At 45.9% G+C, this 23752-nt stretch overlaps 1 protein-coding gene across 1 annotated transcript in view; it reads right to left on the bottom strand.

Annotated features, from left to right (window-relative positions):
- The window catches only part of NCBP3 (nuclear cap binding subunit 3), a 1620559-nt gene that overhangs the window by 211140 nt on the left and 1385667 nt on the right, over window positions 1-23752 (bottom strand). The window contains exon 12 of the mRNA XM_044054866.1: window positions 3368-3652. Within this exon, the coding sequence (XP_043910801.1) occupies window positions 3368-3652 (285 nt within the window). The remainder of the gene's footprint in view (window positions 1-3367; window positions 3653-23752) is intronic.

Raw genomic sequence — 23752 nt, forward strand, 5'->3', positions numbered from 1 at the left:
TCTCATGGCTAGAGTGGAAGAAGTATACACTTTCTTACCCCACCTATCTAACGCCCTTGCCTCTTTGTCAGTGGGAACAGGATTCTTAACCACAGAGGCCTTAACACCTTTAGGCCCCTGAGAAACAGTTTCTGGGTCCGCCCTAGGACTCCTAAACAAATACGTATGAGCTTCGGGCACCCTATAGTACCTATCAGGTTTAACAGGAGCAGGAGGCAAAGAATCAGGGTTCAGGGAAGCCTCTGCAAAAACATCTTCCACCACATTCAACACAGGCGGTATAGCTAAGGGCCTATGCTGGGGTAAAAACAAGAATTCCCTAAGCCTCTTCCTGGAATCAGAGTAATCCTGGCCTTCCCATTTAAAGTGCTCCCTCATGGAATGCAGAGTCTCTGAAAATGAAAAATCCTCAGGAGGAGAAGCCAAGGAGTGGCATCATCCACATCAGAATCAGAATAATGAGGATACTCCTGCAAATCTTCCGCAGAAGATTCAGAAGCCCCTGAACCCTGTTCAAAACTGTCAAACTCTGGTTCCACTCTAGGCCTCTTATCAGGAGGGCCCATAGAACCTCTAATCATAGTAATCAAATCTTCTGCCATTTTAAGCATATGTTTCTTAGGTACAGAACCCGAAGGCTAGGAGAAGCCCTACTGAAGCTGAAGTTGGCCTACCTCTAAAAGAAGTTTTGGCAACAGAAGGAGAGGCTCTAACTACTTTGGGAAGAGAGGGAAGAATAGTTACCTGAGAAGCCCCTCAGCCTGGCCTGCCTCCTGAGAGGGTACATCCTGTAACAGTAAAGTTTCTGCCTGAGACTCTATAGAAACTCCTGGCAAAACCTCTGGCTCCACTGAGCCATCTAAAGAACCGACGCCTGGGACTGCCGGTTCATCAACCCTAGGCTTCGCTGTTTTGTCCCTGCGCTTCTTAGACGAAGCGGCGCCGGAGCATCCGACGGCATTTTATAATTGCAACGCTTCCCAAACACTAATCTGGCACAGTCTAACCTCCTCTTAATAGTGCGTTTGTTAAACCTAGCACAAGAGCGGCAACCAACAACGCCGTGCTCAGGCCCTAAACAAGGTATACACAATGTATGGTAATCCCTATGAGGTATTTGTTTCCCACAAGAAATACAGTTATTCACTTTTTCTGACATCCGGTTAAATACTGAGGCAAGAAAAAAAAACCAAAATGTTCCCCAACGGGGTACTTAGCCAACTCTGATTCGGTCTGAAACTCCGGTTTCGGAAATATTTCAGAACGCCAACCTGCACTCGCAAAACTGCTTCTGCATCGGACAGCGCGGCAAAAAAGACTGAGGATATGACGCCGGTCATGCGCATTAGTACCCTGACGTACTGACGTCAGTCTAATGCGCCCTGACCGACGTCAGCCTTATACTCTGGTATTCGGGCCGACTGGATGCGGACTATACCCAATAGTAAGGACTGCAGCAATGGAAGACGAAGAACATCATGATCTGCAAAGATTGCTCCTTAAGCCAAGCATGGCTTCTAAGTACAGACCTGGTGACAGCAGCCCTGCAAGATGCCTCTAGCGACTCAAAACCACACTGCAAAGTATGTTTTCCAACCTGTTCAGCAGAATGTATTAAATGCTGTAAATCCTTATTTTCAGCACAACCAGGAATCAACATAATTTTCTGTTTAAGCAATCCAATAATATGCTGCTGATACAACATATGAAACTGGCAATTTAAGGCCCTGGTGGCCAAGCTTGCAGAGGTGTATACCTTCTTACCCCATCTATCCAGGTCCCTGGAATCTCTATCAGAGGGGGTAGGATTTTTGGCAGTAGTAGCCTTAATACCCTTGGGTCCCTGTGAAATGGTCTCAGGATCCGCAGTAGAATTTTTAAAAAGGAACTTGTGAGAGTCAGGAACCCTGCAATATCTATCAGGTTTTCAGGGAGCAGGAGGTAGAGAGTCAGGGGCCAGGTTAGATTCCGAAAAGGCATCATCAACAATGTCTAGCACAGGAGGGATAGCTAAAGGCCTGTGTTGGGGCAGGAGTAAGAAATCCCTAAGTCTCTATCCTGGCAAAAATGCTCCCTAAGAGTATGCAAAGTTTCACCAAAAGAAAAATCCTCTGGGGGAGAAGCAGAGGGAATAGAGTCCTCTGCATCAGAATCCTCATAGGTAGATAAGGGTAAATCCTGGTCATCAGAGGAAACGGAAATTTCAGAATCCTGGTCAGAAGTATCATATGCAAAGTCAGTCCTAGGACTCAGAGGGGGAAGGTTGGCTTCCCTTGATTAAAGTAATAAGGTCCTCAGCCATTATCATTTGTTTTTTACGTACAGAGGCCTGACCATGTGGTCTGGAAGTCGGTTTTCTAGGCATGGTTCGAGTTTTAGGCCTTGAAGAAGATGGCGTTGGTTTAATATGCAAGTCAGTAGGCCTGAATACATCCTCAGAAGCCGGTGCCCACACAGCGGCTCCGGACTCGTCCACAGGTGAAGCATCTCGCTGCATACCGGACTCCAAATGCGTCTCAGTAGAGGTCTGCAAATCTGAAGTAGCGGGTATCAGGGGCTGCGAAAGCGCCTCACTGAGTACCGGCGAACTGGCGACTAGCTTAGGAGAAGCGTTGTCGGCAGCATTGGACCAAGGCGGCCTGTCTCTGTCTTTATCTTTGCGCTTTTTCAGAATGTCGGTAGTCGGGTGGCTTACCGAAGACATCTGAGTAATTGAACAGAGTACCAAAATGTTTAGAAGCGAAAATATACAGACGGACAGTTCGTGGTTTAAATAAGGCACAAATCCGACAGTGAGGTACGTCATGGTCAGGGCCTAGGCAAGGACTACAGTAAGAATGAAAATCTTTATGAGGTACTTGCTTTCCACAAGAAATACAATTATTGACTTTTACTGACATTGGTTTAGAGCAAGAAAAAGTTTCCCCAACTGGGTACTTAGCTTTAGTTGAAGACTTTGGTTCTAAAACGAAAATTTCAAGAGTTGGCCAACCGGCACTTGCGAACTGCTTCTGCTTCGGGCACGGCATGGCAAGAAAGACTGATGTGATGGCGTCGGTAGAGGAGACAGCAACTGACGCAGGACCCAAGACTTTGATAATCAGGCTGACTGAGGGCTACTGAGAGCAGATAACCCAAATGTGATGACTGCAACAGTGAAACACGAAGAACATCAAAGAATACTAGAGACTAAAGCAGTACCACAGAAACTTCAACTGATGAGATGGCTGTACAAAAGCTTGATGCAATGCCTTTGTTCACCTCTTTTTACCATACTTCAAGAAAGAGCTTCTGAATGTTAACTTTCTATGAAAAATGAAGAAATTTAGCCTAAAGTAAGGCAATGTTTTTCCAGCACATCACCTACCTGATTTCCTGTCTCTGCTGTCAGAATACAGACCTCTGACATCTTGCTTATTATTTCCTAGTCTGCTATGAATATCTGATACAGTCTCATGGTGAATAACAGACACTTTACTTTTGGATTTTCTGCTAGATGAACGTGATCTTTTTCTCTCTGATGAATGTGTCCTTTTACGCTCTGAGGAATGAGTCCGCTTTCTTTTAGGAGTATGTGAACGTTTTCTCTCAGGAGTATGTGCATGTTTTTTTTCAGGAGTATGTGGTCTCTTCCCCAACCTCTGTCGTACATCTAAACAAAAGATGCAGAAATGACAATCACATGATTTAAAGTTTAACTTCTGTTATGACTTGGACTGTTTCATATTCAACGCTTTTTTTTTTTTAATATATAAATATATAAATGACCAAGTGCTTACTACTTAAATATTCACTTGGTCTCTAGCTGAATGCGTAGAAGTAATATGAATCAAATTAAAATGATCTAGGAATATTACCTAAGCAAGACACTACTGTAGGTGAACTAGGACCATTTTACCAATGCATTTCTACAAAATTATAACAAATTAAAATTCTACAGCAAAGTACATATAGAAAAAGTGTCAATGATACCTCACAAACTGCCAGGGAATTCAAAGTCATTCAGGCTTACTAAGTGTCTTCCTCCTGAAAGGAGAAAGGAAATTACAACCGCGTTGGGAACATACCATGAAGTACAGTTGTGTACACCTACCATAAATGTAGATATTCGAGTGTATTCATTGTTGCAGTCATGACATTTGGGTTATCGCTGGCAGGGTAGCCCTCAGCCGGCCCGAATACCAGAGACTTAGTATTTCTTTATCTGTTGCTGTTGCTTCAGGACTGATGTCAGGTCGTCAGTAGTATAAAGTAAGGCAGCCGACGCCATTACATCAGTTTTCTTGCCCTAACCTGTCAGGAGCCCCCAAGTAGGAGCCAGATTCTGGTGGAAGAACCCCACCAGTAGAAAGTAAATACCAATATGTCCCCTTTGCAAGGAAAGAGAAGAAAGGGGATGGAGGGAGGGACACCAGAACTGCAACAGTGAATACACTCGAGCATCTACATTTATGTAAGTGTACACAACTGTGCTATGTTCTTTGTGTTTCACTGTTGCAGTCATTACATTTGGGTAGATTCCCAAAGCTATGGTTGGGACGATGTACCTATACAGCATTAGGACCAGCTATAAGGCCCTGCAGGACAGCAGTGGCAAAGCCAGCTCTGGATTTAGAGAAGAAAGGTAAATGGTAATGTTTGGTGAACGTATGAACTGAGCTCCAGGTAGCAGCTTCTGGAATGTCTCTGGTAGGAACACCTCTGAGAAAGGCTGTAGAAGTAGATGCAGCCCTGGTGGAATGAGATCTGATCCCCTGGTGGATAGTTTTACCATGGTGCATATAGCAGAAATGAATACAACGGCTTATCCATTTGGAAATAGTCTGCTTTGAAATAGCCTATCCGTCTGCTCCTGCAGCAAATGCCACCAGTAGTTGTTCAGACTTTCTTAGAGATTTTGTCCTGTTTAAGTAAAATCTAAGTTGTCTGTGTACATCCAATGAATGCAGAATCCGCTCCCCCTTGTTCTGTGGATTGGGAAAGAAAGTTGGCAAGTGAATGGTCTGATTAAGAGCCACAGCGGATACCACCTTAAGGCATGAAGGGTGGATTGGTCCTGGGAGACACCCTGTCCACATGAAACATAATGAAAGGCTCCACTGCCATAAGAGCCTGTAATTCAGAAATCCTTCTAGCTGAAGTGACTGCTAAAAGGAAAGCTGTTTTCCAGGAGAGAAATTTTAAGTCTGCAGTAGCAGCTGGCTCGAAAGGAGGGAGAGCGAGTTTTTCCAATACAAAATTGAGGTCCCAGGCAGGGGTTGGAGATCTCCTGGGTGGTCTTAAATTTTTGGCCCCTCTGATATACTGCTTTAGCAGAGAATGAGAGAAGAGGGGAGGTTCTATGTTGTAATGAGCTGAAATGGCTGAGGCATGGATTTTTATGGAAGAAAAGGACAGGCCCTTGTGAAGCATCTCAGTTAAGTATTGTAAAATCTGAGGAATATTGGGCACTGCTGTGCTTATTCCTTGTGATTGGTTCCAGGCACAGAATCTTTTCCATTTGTCAGCATAAGATTTTCTAGTACTAGGCCTTCTCGCCTCCAAAATGACATCAGTCACAGGTTTGCTGAGGGATGCTAAGGGTGAATTTTGGTGATTAACCACGCTGCAAGATTCAAAGTTTGGAGCTAAGTGTGCAGAATTTGATTGTTCTGCTGAGACAGTAAGTAAGGTGTCTGAGGCAGGTGCCACGGTGGAAGGTACGACACATTGCGCAAGGAGTGGGTACCAGTGCTGGCGAGGCCAGTCTGGAGCAATCAGAATAATTTTTGGTTTGTACTGTTTAACTTTTAGTAGAACTTTGGAGAGCAGAGGCAGAGGGGGAAAATTATAGACTGATAGGTTTTGCCAGCTGAATGACAGAGCATCCACTTTCCAGGCTTTTTTGTGATGAGTTCTTGTGCAGAATTTGTCCAACTGATAGTTCTGGGGTGAGGCAAAAAGATCTGTCTGGACTCCTCCATGTGCGTGTCAACATGTTGAAAATCAGTGGTTCCAGTTTCCATTCGTGTGGGTCCATGAGATTTCTGCTTAGTTCGTCTGCCAGAGTATGCAGCTTTCCTGGCAGGAATTGAGCTTGTAGTTGTATTTGGTCAAGGCTGTGTTCCACAATGCCATGGCTAGTGTGCAATGGGGGTAGGAGTGTGTACCCCCTGCTTGTTTATGTACCACATAACCCTGGTGTTGTCTGTCTTTACCATTAATTGTCTTGGATGAAAGTAGTCCTTGAAGGCTGTCAGTGCATTCTGTACAGCTAGCATCTCTTTCTGATTGATATGAAGGTGCATTTGATTTGGGCTCCATATGCCCTGAATGCACTTCCCTGCCAGATGAGCCCCCCAAACATAATCTGATGAGTCTGTAGTTAGGGTTTCGGCGGCAGGAGGTGGAGTGAATGGCAGTCCCTTGTTTTGGTGGCAGGCCTCTGCCCACCACAAGAACTCTAGTTGTAGGCAAGGTATGATAGGAATAATTGTTTGACTCCATAATCTTGTTTCCTCATATGCAGCCTTGCATATGGAATTAGAAGAATGCAGGAGGCCATGAACCCCAAAGGCTTGCAAAATTTGTCTTGCAGATAGCAGGGTTTTTGTGGCCACCTGTTTGAAGTAAGTTACCAAATAAATTTGCTTTTCTGGCATTAGGTAAGCCATCTGGGCAGTTGTACTCGAGCTTGCATCCACGAATGTAATTTGCTGAGAGGGTACCAGTTGTGATTTCTTTTCATTTATGGTGTACCCTAGACAAGTTAGCACCCTTTTTACAAATGCCAGATGCTTTAGAAGAATGTCCTTGTTTTCTGCCTGAAATAGACAATCATCCAGGTATGGATATATTTGAATATTTCTTTGCCTGCTAAATGCAATTACTAGAGCCAGGCACTTTGTGAAGACCCTGGGTGCAGTAGATAAGCCAAAGAGCAGTGCAGAGAACTGGTAACGCAAGTAGCCTGCTTTGAAGTGGAGGTATCTTCTGCAAGATTCCCTGATTGGGATATGCAGGTAAGCCTCTTAAGTCTAGAGTTACCAACCAGGCATCTTTGCCTAGCATAGGAAGTAACTGTTGAAGAGTCAGCATCTTGAATTTTGGAATGTTCAGAAATGCGTTTAGAGTAGATAAGTCCAGAATTGGACATCATGATTCGTCTTTTCTTCTTGAATAGAAAGCTTGTCCCTTTTCCTCTTCTGGTACAGGTTGAATAGCCCCCATGTTCATGAGGGACAGTACTTGTTTCTGGGCCTCTGCCCAGAGATTTGGGGGCAGGTTTGGCCATCTGTTTGGGATTGGCAACGTGTGGAAATGAAATTTGTATCCCTGGGATACTATATTTAAAACCCACTTGTCCTGGGTTATAACTTGCCAGTTTCTTGCATGAAGTGCCAGTTTCCCCCCCAGAGGGGTGGCTAAAAGGTACGTGCTTGGTGAGTGTAGAGGGAAGTCATCGAGACTGTTTACCATAGGGAGGTGCCTTGTTTCCAGATTTGGAGGTGGAGGCACCCCAATGTTTTGTTCTAAAAGTCCCTTGTGACTGAAACTTGGAGCCTTTGTAATGTCTGGGCTTGACTTGAGTGGCTCTCGAAGGAACTGGAAAGGACCAGTTCTTAATAGGACAGTGCCTACTAAATCTTGGAGGTTGTACTTGTAAGAAATCTTTCACAGTTTGCATAGATTTAGCTTTATCTTCCATATTTTTTAAAACTTCTTCAGCCTTATTACCAAAGAGACAGTCCTGTTGTAAGGGGGCGTTTAACAATTTTGCTTTAACATGATCAGGCAGAGTTTGCTTTCTGAGCCAAGCATGCCTTCTTAGCACAGACCCAGTTACAACAGCCCTGCAAGAGGCCTCCAAAGAATCAAAACCACATTGGAAAGTATGTTTTCCAACTTGTTCAGCTGAATGCAATAAATCCTGTAAATAAAGAAGTTATGTACCTATCATAACGTTCTATGTTAGTTGTCTTCATCTCGCCTTCTTTCTTGCTGGTTGGGATCGGAGCCGATCCTCTGCTCCGACTCAGCCATCTTCAATAGCTCGAGAGCTGTTTACTGGCTCGAGGCTACCCCTTATCCCATAATGCCTAGCGATAGCTACCCAGATCTCGTTTGAAATAGCTAACTCCACACATAACAAGAGAATAAACCAGTCAAAAGAACTGGTTGACTTATACCTCCCACATCCTCTAAATCGATAGAGGGAAACAAAAAATACTCAGCCAGTTAAAAGGGACTCCTCTCGATCCACTAGGACAGGGGGACGGAGGGCGGGACGCAAGAAAGAAGGTGAGATGAAGACAACTAACATGGAACGTTATGGTAGGTACATAACTTCTTTATGTTACGTTGTCTATCTTGCCTTCATTCTTGCTGGTTGGGACAGCGTCCCTAGCACCTAAAATCCTGGGTGGCTCAGTGGAACAGACTCTTCAGAACAGTGGAACCAAAATCAGCTCCGCTCCGGGAGACCATATCCACCTTGTAATGAGAAATAGAGGTATAAGGATTTGCCCATGTAGCAGCTGCACATATGGAATCCATGGGCAAGCTACCGAGGTGGCTAATGCCCTCGTAGAATGACCTTCCGGTTTAGATGGTAATTCCTTATCCCGTAACTGATAAATAAATGAAATAGCATGGGATAGCCATCTGGATAAAGTAACCTTGGAAACTGGGAGACCTTGTTTGTTTAAGGCATAAGACAGAAACAATTGGTCTGATTTTCTTATTTCTTTAGTTCTATGAAGGTAAAAACGCAATTGCCTGTGCATGTCCAATAGGTGAAGTTTGTACTCTGCCTTGTTGCTATGATTGGGGAAGAAAACGGAGAGATCTATAGATTGATTTAAATTATGTTCAGAGCAGACTTTGGGAAGAAACGAAGGATTTGTCCTCAGAGAAACTCAACTCTATCCCTATGAAAAACCAGATAAGGGGGACAGACACATAGTGCCTGTAGTTCTGAAACTCGTCTGACTGAAGTAATAGCAACCAGAAAGAGTGTTTTCCAAGAGAGAAATTTGATGGAGCATGATGCCGCTGGTTCAAAAGGAGGCAAAATTAAGGACGTCAGGACTAGATTAAGGTCCCAGGAAGGAGGGGGGGTCTCACACTGGAGGTCTAAGAAAAGATGCCCCTCTCAAAAAGGCTTTACAGAGCTTGTGAGACATGATGCTTGAATTCTGTAACCCGATGTGAAAATTAGAAATGGCTGCTAATTGCACCCTAACGGTAGCGGAAGCGGCTCCAGTGTGAAACAGTTGTGCTAGGAACTCTAGGATCTCATGGACTGTGGCTGAGAAGGGATCCACATTCCTAGACTCAGCCCAATAAGAAAAACATTTCCATTTGCTATCATAAATAGTCCTGGTGGTGGACTTATGTGAGGAAACAATAATCTCACAGACTGTTAGGGAAATGCTAGGGAGCCTGGCTAGGGCTGGAAGTGGAGCAACCAAGCTGTGAGCTGGAGAGTCTGAAGGGACTGATGCAATCCACCTGATTGATGAACCAGTAGATCTGGAATTGAGTCCAGAGTCCAGGGTTGATCGAGAAGATAGAGGGTGTAGGAACGGAATCCAAATCTGTCGAGGCCAGTAGGAGGCAATGAGGATCATTTCACAACCCAACGACTTTGCTTTCTGTATGAGCCTTGGTATAAGGGGAAAGGGAGGAAATGCATAAAGGAGACCCTGAGGCCAATAGTGGACTAGAGCGTCCCTGGGTAGGTGACCTGGAAGCGGAAGGAGGGAGAAGTAGTTGCTGCATTTGCTGTTGAATGGGGTGGCAAAAAGATCGCAGCAAGGCTGTCCCCATTTGCGGAAGATCAGGTCCGCAACTTCCTGATTCAGAGACCACTCGTGAGGCATGAGGATAGCTCTGCTGAGCCTGTCCGCTATGACGTTGGATCTCCCAGGGATGTGCGTCGCAATTAGAAAACGTTGAGAGGAAATCGCCCACTGCCACAGTCTGAGTGCTTCTCGACACAAGGGGTAAGATTTGGTCCCGCCCTGTTTGTTGATGTACCACACTACTGACATATTGTCAGTTTGGATCGCAATGGTCCTGAAAGGAAGAGAGTCTTGAAGGGCTTGCAACACTAGGAGCACAGCTCTCATCTCTAGGACATTTATGTGCAGATGGTACTCGTGAGGTTGCCAAGTGTCTTGGAATGTCCTGCCCAGATAATGCCCCCCCACCCTATCAGGGAGGCGTCTGTGGTCACTGTTGCTACTGGAGGGGGCTGAATGAAGGGTCTGCCCTGAGTCACTAGTGGGGAGACCATCCACCAGGAAAGGTGCCTTTTGCATGCTTCTGTAATCATGATCATGTGAGACATGGGTAGCTCTTGGAAAGACCACTGTGTGAAAAGAAGCCACTGAAGAATCTTCTTATGAAAGTGCGCCAATGGAAGGAGGAGGATGGCAGCTGCCATGGAGCCTAGAGTTTGAAGTACATATTTGACTTGTATCTTCTTGCTCTGCATTAGAACTTGCACTTGTTGACGAATAGTGGACACACTTTCCAGTGGTAATCTTGCGAACATTTCCTTTGTGTTTAATTCTGCTTCTATGTAAGTGATAGACTGAGAGGGCAACAAGGCAGACTTTTCGAAATTTATGGTAATACCTAGCTGGGTGCAAAAAGTAATTGTGTAATCCCGTGCTTGTAGGAGTTGACGCCTGGTGGCAGCAGTGAGGAGCCAGTCGTCTAGATATGGAAACACCTGGAATCCTTGACGTCTCAGGTGAGCCGTAACCACTGCCATACATTTGTTGAACACCCTGGGGGCTGTGGTGAGACCAAAGGGCAGAGCTCTGAACTGGTAATGACTGGCCCCCACCCGAAAGCGAAGAAATCTCCTAGAACGTCTGTCCATCTTGATATGGTATTACGCATCCTGAAGATCTATTGAGCACATCCAATTGTCCTGACCCAGAAAGGGAAGAATGGACTGTAGCGTGACCATCCAAAACTTTGTTCTTTGTAAAGATGTTTAATCTGTCGAGATCCAGAATAGTTTTCCAGTCTCCTGTCTTTTTTGGTACTAAAAAGAACCTTGAGTAAATTCCAGATCCGAGCTGGTCTGCGGGGACCTCTTGGATGACTCTTTCTTAGCAGTTTTGAAACTTCTATAACTGCTTGCTCCCTCAGATTGGGTGGAACATCTGGATGGTCCTTCTTTGACTGTAAGGGGGATTGATGGAAGGGAATTTTGTAACCTCCGGATATAATGGACAGTACCCATCTGTCTCTTGTTAAATTTTGCTAGGCTTTTGGGTACAGCGAAAGTCTTCCCCCGAATGCCTCCAGAGGTAAGCAGCCGGGCAACCCTTCAGGGATGCTGGAAGGGCTTGTCAGAGAAGGATTCTCTGTTGCCCTGGTTCTGCAGACCCCCTCTGCCACAAGGGCGACGTCTATTATTGTTGTTTCCCCCTCTGCCTCTGGTGGAAAAATCACTACGTGTGTCAGGCAAGGCTCCCTGAGATTTGCAGAACCACACCTTCCCACTCTTCTGACCCTTGGGGAAGGGTCTTGAGGGAGTGGTAAAACGGACTCCCACGGCAGAGAGAGTCTTGCCTTCTTGCTCACACCTAGTCAAAGTGTCTTTCACCTGTGGCCCAAAGAGAAAGGAGCCATCAAAGGGGGTGTTGGTGAAGGACACTTGAAAGGGTTCTGCAAAATTACACAGCAGCATCCAAGCATGCCTCCTGAGGGCCACAGCAGTGACCTCGGCTCTACTCGCTCCATCGGCAGCATAGGAAATGAGCCTCATGGAGGAGTTGACTACGGAATTAAGAGTCGTTAGCTGGGAAGTTACTTTGGCTTGAACTCCTTCAGCTGTAGGATCTTGAAGGGTATCGCCTAGCTCTTTTATGAGATCCCTCTGAAGAAGAGTAAAGTGACATAAGTAGTTCAGGGACCTCATGGAGGAGGTCACTGAAGCAAACATTCGTTTTCCGTATCTGTCCATCGTCCTAGACTCCTTGTTAGGAGGATGAACAAATGAAGAGGTCTCTGCCATCTCTTTTTTGGTGGCGGCTGCTACCACCATGGCATCAACGGACACACCCTTAGAAAGAAACTGCTTATCCTGGGAGGCTGTAATGAACTTATTCCTTCTCCTCGGAGTTGGTTCCGCTGTATCCGGAGCTGACCAAGCCTTTCGAGCCACTACAGATATGAGTGGATCGAAAGGCAGAGAAACCCAGGAGGTGGAAGGTCGGGAACCGAAGGCATCCAGGAATATGGACTCATCCTCAGTAGGGGCTAGGGGAGTCCAGATGCCCCACTGCCTAAGCATTTCAAGGATGTCCGCAAACAAAACTTCTTCAGAGGGGGATCTCAGGGACCCTTCCGAATCATCTAAGTCCGTATCAGAAGTGACAGACTCCGGAGAGTCAATGTGCTTCCTCTTGCACTTCTTCTTCCGAGGGGGCTCCTCTGAGAGATTAGTAGAGGCCTCAGAAGAGGAGGAAACACCCAATGGGGTGTCCTGGATCATCGGATCTCTACGCTTGGGGTCTGGAGGAGGAGCAGAGGTTGGCACAGACACTATAGGGAATGGAGTCAGTGGAGCCGGTAGTGGAGCTGACTCAGGGGACAGCACGCTCTGCATGATCTCAAAGGTGCCCCCATCTCGAAGAAAAGAAATCTCCGGCTCCGAAGAAACAGGAATCTTTCTCCGCACCTAGGGGGATGGCTCAGAGGCCGATGTTGGAGCCGAGCTCACCTGCGCCGAAGCTCCGAGAGAGAGAACGGGGTCGGACAAGGGTCCGATGCCACTCCCCCCCCCCTTGGAGCCGACAAGGAAGCTCTGGTGACTAGATCCCTTGATCGAAGGAAGTATCGAGGTAATCGGAGCCGAGGTCGGAACCGAAGAGGATATGGTGATCGGAGCCGACGGTTCCACTACCCAAACCCCAAAGAACTCCAGCTCCGTAGTCATAGGAGTCGGAGGAGGAATATCAAGTGAAGTGGATGGAGCCAATACCTGTTGAGGAGGACTGGACAATAATTTAGATAGTGCCTGTGACTTTAACAACCCACTGACTACTCTCTCCACATCGTGATCCGATAGCCTAGAGGACCGAAAGGAGTGACAGGACTGGTGGCTACGCTCACTTTGAAGCAATGGAGACCAAGGAGCCGAATGCACAGACTCTAAGGAAGGGGACCTCGGCCTCTTGTGACTCCGCGACGGCTCCGAAACATCCATGGAGCAGAGGGGGAGGTTGTCTTGTCGGTGCCAGTCAGAATCGACTTAGAAGGTAAATCCAGCACAGGAGTCTGCTCCGAGGATGGAACCGACGGCTTAGTGGACTTTGGGGATTTCACTGGCTGTGAACTCTTTGCCGGTGAATCCTGGAGTTTTAACAGACCTCTAAGAATTAGTTTGTTCTTACGCTCCTGCAGGACTCTTGGACTAAAAGCATGGCAAATAGAACAAGAGTCCTGCAGGTGAACAGCGTCTAAACAGTAGACACTAGTGTGCCCATCTGTCAGAGACATTTTCTGACAGCATAAGTCACACTTCTTAAAACCAGAAACCTTAGCTTCCTTAGACATGCTGTACTAAAAAAAGGAGGACTAACTACTGACACAAAAAACAGTACTAACCTAGCCAAACACACCAGTACTATGCTAACTACAATAATTTTTTTTTTTTAATAACAAGAGAAAAAAAGAGAAAAAGGAGAGCCTCTAAGTTAAACGGCTAACCTAGGGATGGGGGAGGGGCAAGGAGGACTCTCTAACTTAAACGAGATCTAACACAAGGGCGAGATACAAGAAAAAAATAACAGCAACAAGTATAATTATTCTAAATAGAAAAAAATACTAGAAAAATTTTAAATTTAGAAGGAAAGTTTACACAAAAAGCTAAATATACGAGCCTGAGCCAGAAAAATGACACCCTCGCAGCTGAAGCGGCAAACGAGATCTGGGTAGCTATCGCTAGGCATTATGGGATAAGGGGTATCCTCGGGCCAGTAAACAGCTCTTGAGCTATTGAAGATGGCCGAGTTGGAGCAGAGGATCGGCTCTGATCCCAACCAGCAAGAATGAAGGCGAAATAGACAACTTAACATCTTTATTTTCCACACAGTCAGAAATTAACATTTTCGGTTTAAGCAGTCCCATGATATGGTGTTGCTATTTAAGCATATGAAATTGACAGTTTAAAGACCTGATTGCCAAGGTTGCAGAAGTGTAAACATTCTTACCCCATATATCTATCGCCCTAGAATCTCTATCAGAAGGGGTAGGATTTTTAGTAGTAGAGGCCTTAATGCCCTTGGGACCCTGAGAAATGGTTTCAGGATCTGCAATAGGATTTTTGAATATGAATTTGTGGGAGTCAGGAACCCTGTAGTATCTGTCTGGCTTACAAGGTGCCGGAGGCAGAGAATCAGGAGCCATACTAGATTCTGAAAAGACATCATCAACAATGTCTTGAACAGGAGGTATAGCCAAAGGCCTATGCTGAGGAAGAAGAAGAAAATCCCCAAGTCTCTTTTTAGATTCAGAGAAATCCTGACTTTCCCAGTGGAAATGTTCCCTTAAGGTATGTAAAGTTTCCCCAAAAGAAAAATCCTCGGGGGGGGCAGAAGGAATGAAATCTTCTGCATCAGAGTCCTCATAAGTAGGTATAGACAAAACCTGTTCATCAGAAGAAATAGAATTCTGTTCAGAAGACTCATAATCAATGTCTTGCCTAGGCCTCTTAGAAGGAGGGGGTTGGCTACCCCTGATCAGAGTAATTAAATCTTCAGCCATTTTGATCATTTGTTTTTTAGGCATAGGGGCCTGCACATGTGGCCCAGGCGTCGGTTTTTTAGACATAGATTTAGATTTTGGCCTTAGTTATGAAGATGGCGTCAGTCTAATATACAAATCTGTAAGCCTGAAAACACACTCAGAAGCCGGTGCCTGCACAACGGCTCCAGACCCATCTAAGGTAGAGACATCCATGATTTCCATAATTGAAGCATCTCGCGGCATACCGGACTCCGAATGGGTCTCAGTAGAGGCCTGTGAATCAGAAGTAGCGGGTATCAAGGGCTGCGAAAACGCCTCACTGAGTACCGGCGAACTGGCAACTGGCTTAGGAGAAGGGCCGTCATCAGTTTTGGACCTCGACGGCCTGTCTCTGTCCTTCTTTGCGTTTTTTAGGTATTCCGGTAGTCGGACTGCTAACCAACGACTTTTCTGGATAATTAAATCGTGAGGCAAAAATATACCGACGATTAATAGTGTGTTGATTAAATAATGCACAAAACGGACAGCAAGGTACGTTGTGGTCAGGGCCTAGGCAAGGAATACAGTACAAATGAAAATCCTTATGAGGTATTTGCTTCCCACAAGTAATGCAATTATTAACTTTTACTGACATCGATAAGGAGCAAGAAAAAGTTTCCCCAACGGGGTACTTAGCTTTTAGTTGAAGACGTCAGTTCTGAAACTTGAAAATGAAAATTTCAGGAGTCGGACGACCGCCACTTGCGAACTGCTTCTGCTTCGGGCACCGCGTGGCAAGAAAGACTGGTGTAATGGCGTCAGCTGCATGTTTTATACCCCTGACGACCTGACGTCATGGAAGAAGGGGCAGCAACCGACGCAGGACCCAAGACTTTGTTAATCAGGCCGACTGAGGTCAACCTGCCAGCAGATTACCCCAAACATAATGACTGCAACAGTGAAACACGAAGAACATCTATTTGATCAAAGGGTGGGAGAAAAGGGGCTGCTCAGTGGGAAAATGAGCAGAAATAGCAGAGGCATGAATTTTTATAGAGGAGAAAAGACAGGCCACTGTGTAGTAGGTCAGCAAACTAATCCAGGATGAGAGGGAGGGAGGGCTGTGCCGTATTGGCTCCCTTAGCCTGGATCCAGGTGCAGAACCTTTTCTATTTGTCAGCATAAGACTTTCTAGTGCAAGGGTGTCTGGCCTCACAGATAACATCTAGAACATGTTTACTGAGGTTGGCAGATTTATCCGGGGTTAGGGAATAAGCCAAGCTGCCAAACTGAGTGTTTGTGAATGAGGAAGCATGAATTCCCCTTCCCTCTGGGTCAGGAGGTTTGGAATCGGAGGAAGATGCCATGGTGGTAGTGAGGACAGGCTGCGCAGCAAGGGGTACCAGTGCTGGCGAGGCCCGTCTGGATCTAAAAGAATTGTCCTTGGTTTTTCCTCCTTTATTTTCAGCAGTACCCTAGGGATGAGAGGTAGTGGAGGAAAGGCATAGACCGACAGATTGACCCAGGGGAAGGACAGGGCATCCACTTTCCAAGCCATGCAGTGATGCTCCCTGGTGCAGAATTTGCTGAGGTGATGGTTGGTGTGGGAGGCAAACAGGTCGACCTTCGGGGTGCCCCTTTTCTGAGTTATTTGGGTAAAGGCTCTTCTGTTGAGCTACCACTCGTGTGGGTCCCGAAGATTTCTGCTTAACTGGTCTGCCAGAGAGTTGAGAGAGCCTAGTAGGAATTGCGCTAACAGGTGCAGTTGCATGGCAGAGGCTGTGTGCCAAAGGGTCATGGCCAGCCTGCATAGAGGGTCCGCGCGAGTTCCTCCCTGCTTGTCGATATACCACATCACAGTGGTGTTGTCTGTTTTGATCAGGAGAGCACCTGGGGAGAGAAGGGGTTTGAAAGCTATCAAGGCATGCGACAGCCATCATCTCTTTTTGACTGATGTGCAGGGGGATTTGCTGTGGACTGTATTGGCCCTGTATGCACCTGCCGTTCAGGTGTACATCCCAAGCATAGTCTGATGCATCTGTGGTGCGGGTCTGGGCAGCAGGAGGTGGTGAGAAAGGCAGTCCCTTGTTGTGGAAGCATGCTGTTGCCCAACAAAGAACATCTTTTCTGAGGCAAGGAATTATAGGTATAAAAGTTTCCGGGTCTTGAGAGTGTTGACACACCAAAGGCTTTTTAGGTACCATTGAAGTTTCCTCATATGCAGTCTGGCATATGGAATGAGTAGTATGCAAGATGCCATGAACCCTAGAGCTTGCAGGACCTCCGTTGCAGATAACTGGGGCCTGGTGGCTAGTTGAGAGAAGTAGTCTGTCAGGAAAATGTGTTTTTCTGGTGTAAGGAATGCTATCTGGGATGCTGTGTCCAGGCTTGCTCCCAGGAAGATAATCCTTTGGGTGGGCACCTGTTTGGACTTCTTTTCGTTGATTGTGTACCCTAGGGAGGTTAGTAGGGTCTTTACAAAGGCCAGGCACTTGAGCAGATTTTCCTGGCTGTCTCTGTTCTGCAGGAACGTGCTCTACTCCCCTCAATAAACAGCAGGGAAAGGATTTGCTTTTGAACCTCTGCCAACTGGTTTGGAAGTAGACCGGGGAACCCTTTGGGGTTGGGAAGGGTGTGAAAGGAAAATTTGTATCCCTGAGACACTATATTCAGAACCCAATGGTCATTGGTAATGGTGGCACAGGTACTTGCATGAAAGGAGAGTTTTCCTCCTAGGGATAAGTGAAGGTGGGCAGAGGGAGGGGGTGGGGGAGGTGAGTCATTGTGAGTTCTTAACATAACGGGGTGGCTTAGATCTCCCTGGTGTTGAAGTGGAGGTAATCTACTGCTTAGAGCTCCATATTCCCTGGGGCTGCTGTCTGGGGGGTATGGTTCCCTGGGGCCTAGGCTGGACTGGCTTGGTGGGAGCAGGAAAGGACCAGTGTTTGGTGGGACAATGCCTACTGAAGCTGGGTGGCTGGACCTGTAAGAAATCCTTAACTGTGCATAGATTTTGCTTTTTCTTCCATCTTTTTTAAGACATCTTCTGCCTTAGTGCCAAATAAGTTGTCTTTGTGCAAGGGGGCATCCAACAATTTAGATTTGACATGGTCTGGCAGGGGCTGTTCCTTAAGCCATGCATGTCTACTAATGACAGATCCAGTGAGTGCTGCCCTGCAAGAAGCTTCTAGGGCGCCAAAACCACAGTGTAAGGCGTGTTTGGTTACTTGACTTGCAGAATGCATTAACGCTTGTAATTCTTTAGATTCTGCCCAGGCAGGAAAGGAAGACATTTTTTGTTTGAGGAGTTCCAGGGTATGTTGCTGAAATTTTAGCATATGGAACAGAGAATTTAGTGCCCTGATAGCAAGAGTAGCTGAGATGTATACTTTTTTAACCCATCTGTCTAGTGCTCGGGAATCCCTATCTCAGGGGGTGGAATTCTTAGCAGAGGTTGCTTTAATCCCTTTAGGCCCTTGAGAAATCACCTCAGGGTCAACAGCAGGATTTTTAAAAAGAAATTGGTGTGAGTCAAGGACTCTATAGTACCTGTCTGGTTTTCTGGGCGCAGGAGGGAGGGTGTGTCTGGAGTCAAGCTGGATTCCAGGAAAATATCCTCCACAACATCCAGGACTGGGGGGAATGGCCACGGGTCTGTGCTGTAGAAGATCTAGGAATTCCCTGAGTCTCTTTTTAGACTAAGGGTAGTCTTGACTCTCCCATTGGAAATGCTCCCTTAAGGTATTCAGGGTTTCCTCAAGGGAATAAATCCTCTGGAGGAGAGGCTGAAGGGATGGAATCCTCAACATCAGAATCCTCATAAGTAGAGAAGGGTTGCATGTCTTCAGATTCAGATGCATCTGAGTCATCGGACTCTTGTTCACACAAAACTACAGGGGACAGATCGCTTTTCCTTTTGGAGGGGTTAGCTTGGCTTCCCCTGATCATCATGATAAGGTCTTCTGCCATGTTAAGCATTTGAAAATGAGGCAAGGAAGCAGGTGCCCGAGATTGGGTCATCAGTTTCTTGGGTGTGGTTTTTAATGGTAGTCGTGAAAGAAGACATCGGTTTGTGTCGAGAATTGGTAGTGCGAAAGACATCCTCGGAAGCCGGTGCCTGTTCAGCGGCTCTGGACCCATCCAAGGTAGAGACAACTGCAGAATCCTTATTGGAAGAAGAGTTTTGTGGCATACCGGACTCCGAAGGGGTCTCGGTAGTGGCCTGCAAATCCAAAGAAGCGGGCCTCAGGGGCTGCGAAAGCGCCTCACTGAAGACCGGAAAACTGATGACTAGCTTAATGGAAGCATCTTCGGTAAGTTTGGACCTGTGTGGACTGTCTCTGTCTTTACCTTTACGTTTTTTTTCGTAATCTGCTGTCGGATGGCTTACCGAAGAGATATTGGAATTCGAAGACTGTAAGCGAAAATATCTGGCTACAATAAGGGCCCGACGACGGATAGTTCTGGTGCTGAACAAAGCACAGAAGTGACAATGGGGGACGTCGTGGTCTGGGTCTAAACAAGTGACGCAGTAAGAATGGAAGTCTCGGTGAGGTATTTGCTTTCCACAGGCAAGACAATTATTAACTTTTTCTGACATTGGTTAGTGCAAGAATAAAGGATCCCTAACGGGGTACAACTTAGCTTTAGAAGACTTCGACTTCAATCTGGTAGACGAAACTCTATAGTGGCCGACCGGCACTCGTGCAAACTGCTTCTGCTTTGGGCTCCACGGCAAGAAAGACTGCTGTAATGGTGTTGGCTGCCTTACTTTATACTACTGATGACCTGACGTCCGTCCTGAGGCGACGGCAAGAGATGCAGAAATACTAAGCCTCTGGTATTCGGTCCGGCCGAGGGCTACCCTGGCAGGGATAACCCAAATGTGATGACTGCAACAGTGAAACACAAAGAACATCAGTAAATGTTCAGGTAGGATCACTGATGCAGTCATAAGCTTTGGAAACCCAGCTGCAGGTGAAGTCTTGACACCCAGCCGGATTTCCAGAGTTTAGCACCCCACCAATGCCAGGATGTCCCTTTCCCCAAGTCTGTGTCATCTTTAGCTCCTCCTTGCCCAAGAAGCCCTACATATGGCAAAAAAACACCATGCCCCTCAACAGGATGTCCAGCCTGCAATGCATTAAAAAAGTAAAAACAGAGGACCAAATAGCCACCTCTAAGATGGTTTAAGTTACTTACCCTCTAACAAAAGTTGCAATACTTGCTGTGATCTCGCAGAATGTGGCCCGACATACTCCTTTGTAGGGTCTTTTCATGAGCAGAGTAGCAAAACATATTATAATTAGCCATTAAAATGGCCTGCTTACAGACGGAACCCACATCCTTATTAACAGCAAAGGAAACAAAGTTATTCAGTCTTCCTTAAGACGTTGGTTCTATGCAGGCAGTACTTCAACTGCCACTGCATATCTGAGGGCATGACACTTTCTTCTCTGTTTTTGGGGGCTAGGGAAAAAGACTGGATGGTCTGATTTAAACCAAACTAACAACCTACGGCATAAAAAAGACGTTATGTACTCACCAGAACGTTCCATCTGAGTAGTTCTACTTCATTTGTCTTCAACCTGTGGATTATGGATCTGAATCAGATCAGAGACGGCAGTTTCACCAGCATCTGATCCGAGCTCTCCCTCCGGATATCACTTCCAGTTTATAGTGAGAAATGAATGTACGAGATGAGGACCAAGTAGCCGCAGAAAGTACAGTTGTGTACACTTACCATAAAAGTAGATGTTGGAGTGTATTCACTGTTGCAGTCATTACATTTGGGTAATCCTGCTGGCAAGTTGCCCTCAGTCGGCCTGAATTCCAATGTCCTGGGTCCTGCGTCGGCTGCTGTCGCCCCTTCCCTGACATCAGGTAGTCAGGGATATAAAAGATGTGGCTGACGCCATTTTCTTTAGTTTTTCTTGCCCCAGATGTCAGATGCCCCCTAAAAGGGTAGCCAAAATTTATATATATATATATATATATATATATATATATATATATATATATATATAAATACATGCACCGATATAAACTTTACCTTCATCTACAAGCAAATACACCACATAGGTTGTATAAATCAGAGAAGGAAAGATAGGTTCCATCAGAAGAAAAAGGGGATGGCGGGTGGGTAACCTGGACTGCAACAGTGAATACACTCGAACATCTACATTTATGGTAAGTGTAGACAACTGTACTATGTTCTTCGTGTTTCACTGCTGCAGTCATTACATTTGGGTCGAGTCCCAAAGCTATGGTTGGGAGGCTGGAGCTAAACAGCATTAGGAGCGGCTATGAGGCCCTGCAGAACTGCAGTGGCAAAGCCTGCCCTGGATTTAGAATAGAGTGGCAGATGATAGTGCTTTGTAAAGGTGTGCACTGAACTCCAAGTAGCAGCCTCTAAAATGTCCTTGGTTGATACTCCCCTGAGAAAGGCTGCTGAAGTGGCTGCAACTCTGGTTGAATGTGGCCTAATGCCCTTAGGCACTGGCTTGCCATGGTGTAAGTAGCAGAAACGAATGCAGAGGCCTATCCACTTTGAAATAGTCTGCTTTGAGATAGCCTTTCCTTGTGATCCTGCAGCATATGCCACAAGTAATTGCTCTGTCTTTCTGAAAACTTTGCTTCTGTCCAAGTAGAATCTAAGCTGTCTGTGTACATCCAAAAGAATGCAGAATTCTCTCCCCCTTGTTCTGTGGATTTGGATAAAAAGTTGGCAGATGAATAGTTTGGTTAAGAGTCACACTGGACACCACCTTAGGCATAAATGTTGGGTTTGTCCTCAGAGAGACCCTGTCTGGATAAAAAAATGATAAAAGGTTCCACAGCCATGAGTGCCTGTAGCTCTGAAACTCGTCTTGCATAAGTTATTGCTAGGAGAAGAGCTGTTTTCCAAGATAAAAACTTTATATCAGCAGTAGCAGCTGGCTCAAAAGGAGGCAGGGTGAGTTTTTCCAAGACCTAGATGAGGTCCCATGCAGGCATTGGTGATCTCCTTGGAGGCCTTAAATTGTTGGCTTCTCTGAGGTACTGTTTTAATAAGGGATGAGAAAAGATTGGTGGATCTGTATTGTAATGAGCCGAAATGGCAGAGGCATGAATTTTAATAGATGAAAAAGATAGGCCTTTGTCCAGCATCTCAGTTTAGTATTGCAAAATCTGAGGAATATTTGGCACAGCTGTATCAGTTCCTTGTGCCTGGTTCCAAGCACAGAATCTCTTCCATTTTCCAGCATAAGATTTTCTAGTACTAGGCCTTCTGACCTCCAAAATGACATCACAGCTTTACTGAGAGGTGTGTTTTGTATGACTACATTATCCGCCATGCTGCCAGGTTTAAAGTCCTGAGTTGGTTGTGCAGGATCGGATTGTTTTGCTGGGACAGTAGATGAGGTATTTGAGGTAAGGTCCAAGCTGGGCATTGAGACAAGTTCTTTAGGATTGGAAACCAGTACTGGCAGGGCCAGTCTGGGGCAATCAGTATCATTTTTGGCTTTTCCTGTCTGACCTTTAGGAGTACCTTGGGGAGGAGAGGCAGAGGGAGAGGGAGAAAGGCATATACTGATAGGTTTTACCAGTTGAAAAGACAGGGTGTCCACTTTCCATGCTTGTCTGTGATAAGTCCTTGTGCAGAAATGCAGAATCTTTTCAGCTGGTAGTTGTGAGGGGAGGCAAACAGATCTATGGCCGGGCACCCCCATTTCCTTGTTGTCATGCTGAAGACTTGTGGATCCAGCTGCCACTTGTGGGGATCCATGATGTTTCTGCTTAGTTCATCTGCCACAGTATTTTTCCTTCCTGGCAGGAATTGTGCTTGCAGATGTACTTCGTAAATTAATGCTGTGTCCCACAAAGTCATGGCTAGCCCGCAAAGGGGGTAAGAATGTGTGCCCCCCTGCTTGTTTATATACCACATGACCGTGGTGTTGTCTGTCTATCAGTAGTTGTCCCGGATGAAGTAGGTCCTTGAAGGCTGTCAGGGCATTCTGAACGGCTAGCATTTCTTTTTGATTGATATGTAGATGCATTTGAGTTGAGGACCATGTGCCATGAATGCATCTTCCTGCCATGTGGGCCCCCCAGGTATAATCTGATGCATCAATTGTTAGTGTCTGCCTGGCTGGGGGTAATGTGAATGGCTGTCCCTTGTTTTGGTGACAAGCCTTTGCCCATCTAAACTGTTGTTGTAGGCAGGGAATAAGTAATCATTGTTTCCAGGCTGTGGCAATGAGTCCAAACACTTTTTAGGTACCATTGAAGTTTCCTCATATGCAGTCTTGCATATGGAATTAGTAGGATGCAGGATGCCATGAAGCCGAAAGCCTGCAGAATTTTTCTTGCAGATAACTGGGCCTTTGTTGCCAACATTTTGAAATAGGTAGTCAGTTGCCTTTGTTTGTCTGGCGTGAGATAAGCCATCTGGGCAGTTGTATTTAAGCTTGCACCCAGGAATATTACCTCTTGAGATTGTACTAGTTTTGATTTCTTTTCGTTGAATGTATACCCTAGGCATGTTAGAAGTCTTTTCACAAATGCCAGATAGTGTAGAAGAATGTCCATGTTCTCTGCCTGAATTAGACAGTCATCCAAATAAGGATATATTTGTATTCCTCTTTGTCTTCAGAATGCAATTACTGGTGCCAGGCACTTTGTAAAGACCCTGGGCGCAGTAGATAAGGCAAAGGGCAGTGCAGAGAATTGGTAATGCATTGAATCTGAGGTATCTTCTGCATAACTGTCTGATTGGGACATGCAGGTATGCCTCTTAAGTCTAGAGTCACCAGCCAAGCGTTCTTGCCCAGCATGGGCAGAAGCTGCTGCAGTGTCATCATCTTGAATTTGGTATATCCAGGAATGTGTTCAGAATAGATAGGTCCAGTATTGGTCTCCAGGTCTTGTCCTTTCTGGGTACTAAGAACAGTCTTGAGTAAAATCCTTGTCCCTGCTCTTGGTCTGGTACTTGTTGAATGGCCCCCATGTCCATGAGGGATGAGACTTGCTTTCGTGC

The sequence above is a fragment of the Protopterus annectens genome, chromosome 13.part0, assembly GCF_019279795.1.
Source record: "Protopterus annectens isolate FY-2018-M chromosome 13.part0, PAN1.0, whole genome shotgun sequence".
Lineage (NCBI taxonomy): Eukaryota > Metazoa > Chordata > Ceratodontiformes > Protopteridae > Protopterus > Protopterus annectens.